The 2,155-nt window shown below is 34.8% G+C and overlaps 1 protein-coding gene across 1 annotated transcript; it reads left to right on the plus strand.

Annotated features, from left to right (window-relative positions):
- Positions 1 to 914: 914 nt before the first annotated feature.
- On the plus strand, positions 915 to 1,832 carry LOC129226279 (zinc finger protein 239-like). The gene has a single exon (XM_054860880.1). The coding sequence runs from the start codon at positions 915 to 917 to the stop codon at positions 1,830 to 1,832; it is 918 nt and encodes a 305-aa protein (XP_054716855.1).
- The last annotated feature ends 323 nt before the right edge of the window (positions 1,833 to 2,155 follow it).

Below are 2,155 nucleotides of genomic sequence, written 5' to 3' on the forward strand. Positions count from 1 at the left end.
TATTGTTTGAAAATTTAACTCAGTCTTAAGAGTTGTAAAATCTTAGAATTGTTCAAAATAAATTTAATTTTCTAGATGTTTGTAACTTCTTTTTCTTTTTTTCCTCTAAATAGGCTGTTTTGTACAACATTGGAGCTTATCCTAAGAAGAAACTTCTTCTGTGGAATTTTGATATTGCTACAAAAAAAGTTTTTCCTGAATGTATTTCAGAACATTTTACATATCTTCATTACGGTGCAATCCACATCGCTGAGGAAAAAAGTATTTTCGGTTTTAAAATTGGCTTTTCAAATTCGTTGTTTTTATTTTTCAAGGAACTCTTTAAGCTTCTAAGAAATAATTGATGCTTTAAAACGCCATACGAAGCTAATAGTTTGATCTAGAAGAGATCTCTCATTTGTTGAAAAGTATATTAAATGATACTTCTTGGAATTCGGAAAAAGAAAATAGCTTATACTTGCGAGTGACTCTTGCGAAATAAAATTGTTGGTGTGGAATTTCACTGCTAAAATACTCTCGCATTTGTGTACTTGTTGCCGTCACGGTTGTAACTGTTTATACTCGCACAATAAGCACAATTTTGGAAAATAATTAATTATAGGAACAGTTCTGTGACTAGCAAAAGTTGTCATTTTCAAAGCCTATTCATATTTGTAAACGGACAAATTTTAATAAATTTTGTGTGTTAAGTATCCACTTTACAACTCCTAGAGTAGACTTTCCTATGAAGCTGCTAATCAGTGAGATCATCCTTCATGTTTGATTGACAACTATTTCAGTTATTTCGCCATTAACATTTGTGTGAGGAGAGTGGCTATTTGTTCGCACTTTGACTTCTTGTGGTGAAATCGCTATTTGGTAACCTTCTGAAAACAACTTAAATAGGTTAAACAGTATTTGATAAATATTGTAGAATGGCTTCTGAAGAACCCAAGAAATCCAAAAAATACGCCATTAACAATAAAAAAGAAAAGTCTTACTTTTGCGAATATTGCAATAAAGCATTTCGTTATTCCTCGGTTATGAAAACTCACATGAGGACGCATACAGGAGAGAAGCCTTTTTCTTGCAAGGTCTGTGCGGCACCATTTGCCACGCCCTCTGGTTTGAAAAATCACGTGAGAATGCATACAGGAGAGAAACCTTATTCATGCAACGTGTGTGCGGCAACGTTTGCTTATACGTCTCACTTGAGCAGGCACAAAAAGATTCACTCTGGCGAAAAACAGTACTCTTGCGAACATTGCGACAAGTCGTTTGCTCTTTCCACTAGTTTGAAATGCCATGAGAAAATTCATAGTGACAAAAAAGCATATACTTGCGACCTTTGTGGGAAGTCTTTCACTTTTGCGACATCGTTAAGAGTTCATAAAAGGAGGCATACGGGAGAAAAGCCTTACAGGTGTGATATTTGTATGAAATACTTCGTGAGCACGAGCAGCTTGAAAGGTCATCTCAAGCATCATACAGGAGAGAAAAATTTCTCTTGCGATCACTGTAAGATGACTTTTTTCGATTCTTCAGCCCTTAAGATTCACGTAAGGCTTCATACAGGAGAAAAACCTTACGAGTGTGACTCTTGTGAATGGAAATTTCGTACATGCTCGCAACTGAAAATTCATCGAATGACTCATACGGGAGAAAAACCCTTTCCATGTACGGAATGTGAAAAAACCTTTTCCCAAGCATACCATCTGAGAGTACATATGCGAAAGCATACTGGAGTAAGACCTTACGCATGCGAACTGTGCCATAAAGCATTCGTAGATGCTTCCAGCTTGCGAAGACACGTTGAGACACATGTTAGGCGACAACTCAAAAATCCTCTTTGACTCTAAGAAATGGTTATTAAAAGAACGTGTCTTTACAATAATGAATATCAAATTTACCGACTTTTCCAGTAAGTAAAATTTATGTTTTTTTTTTTTTAATTCTACATATTCCGCTCCAAAAGTGGTGAAATTTTCCAATTTTGCTCCAGCCTGCGCAAAAAAAAAAAAAAAAAAAAAAAAAAAAAAAATCGAAAGTTAAAAAGTCCTCGAATTGTTTTGTATTCGTAAAATATTTTCTCCAATTTTTAGCCACGATGATTAAAAAAAATCGTTATATGTCCCCAAATTCAGAATTGTTATTGCTCCCGATTTTGCGAAAGACT

Source organism: Uloborus diversus, chromosome 7 (assembly GCF_026930045.1).
Source record: "Uloborus diversus isolate 005 chromosome 7, Udiv.v.3.1, whole genome shotgun sequence".
Lineage (NCBI taxonomy): Eukaryota > Metazoa > Arthropoda > Arachnida > Araneae > Uloboridae > Uloborus > Uloborus diversus.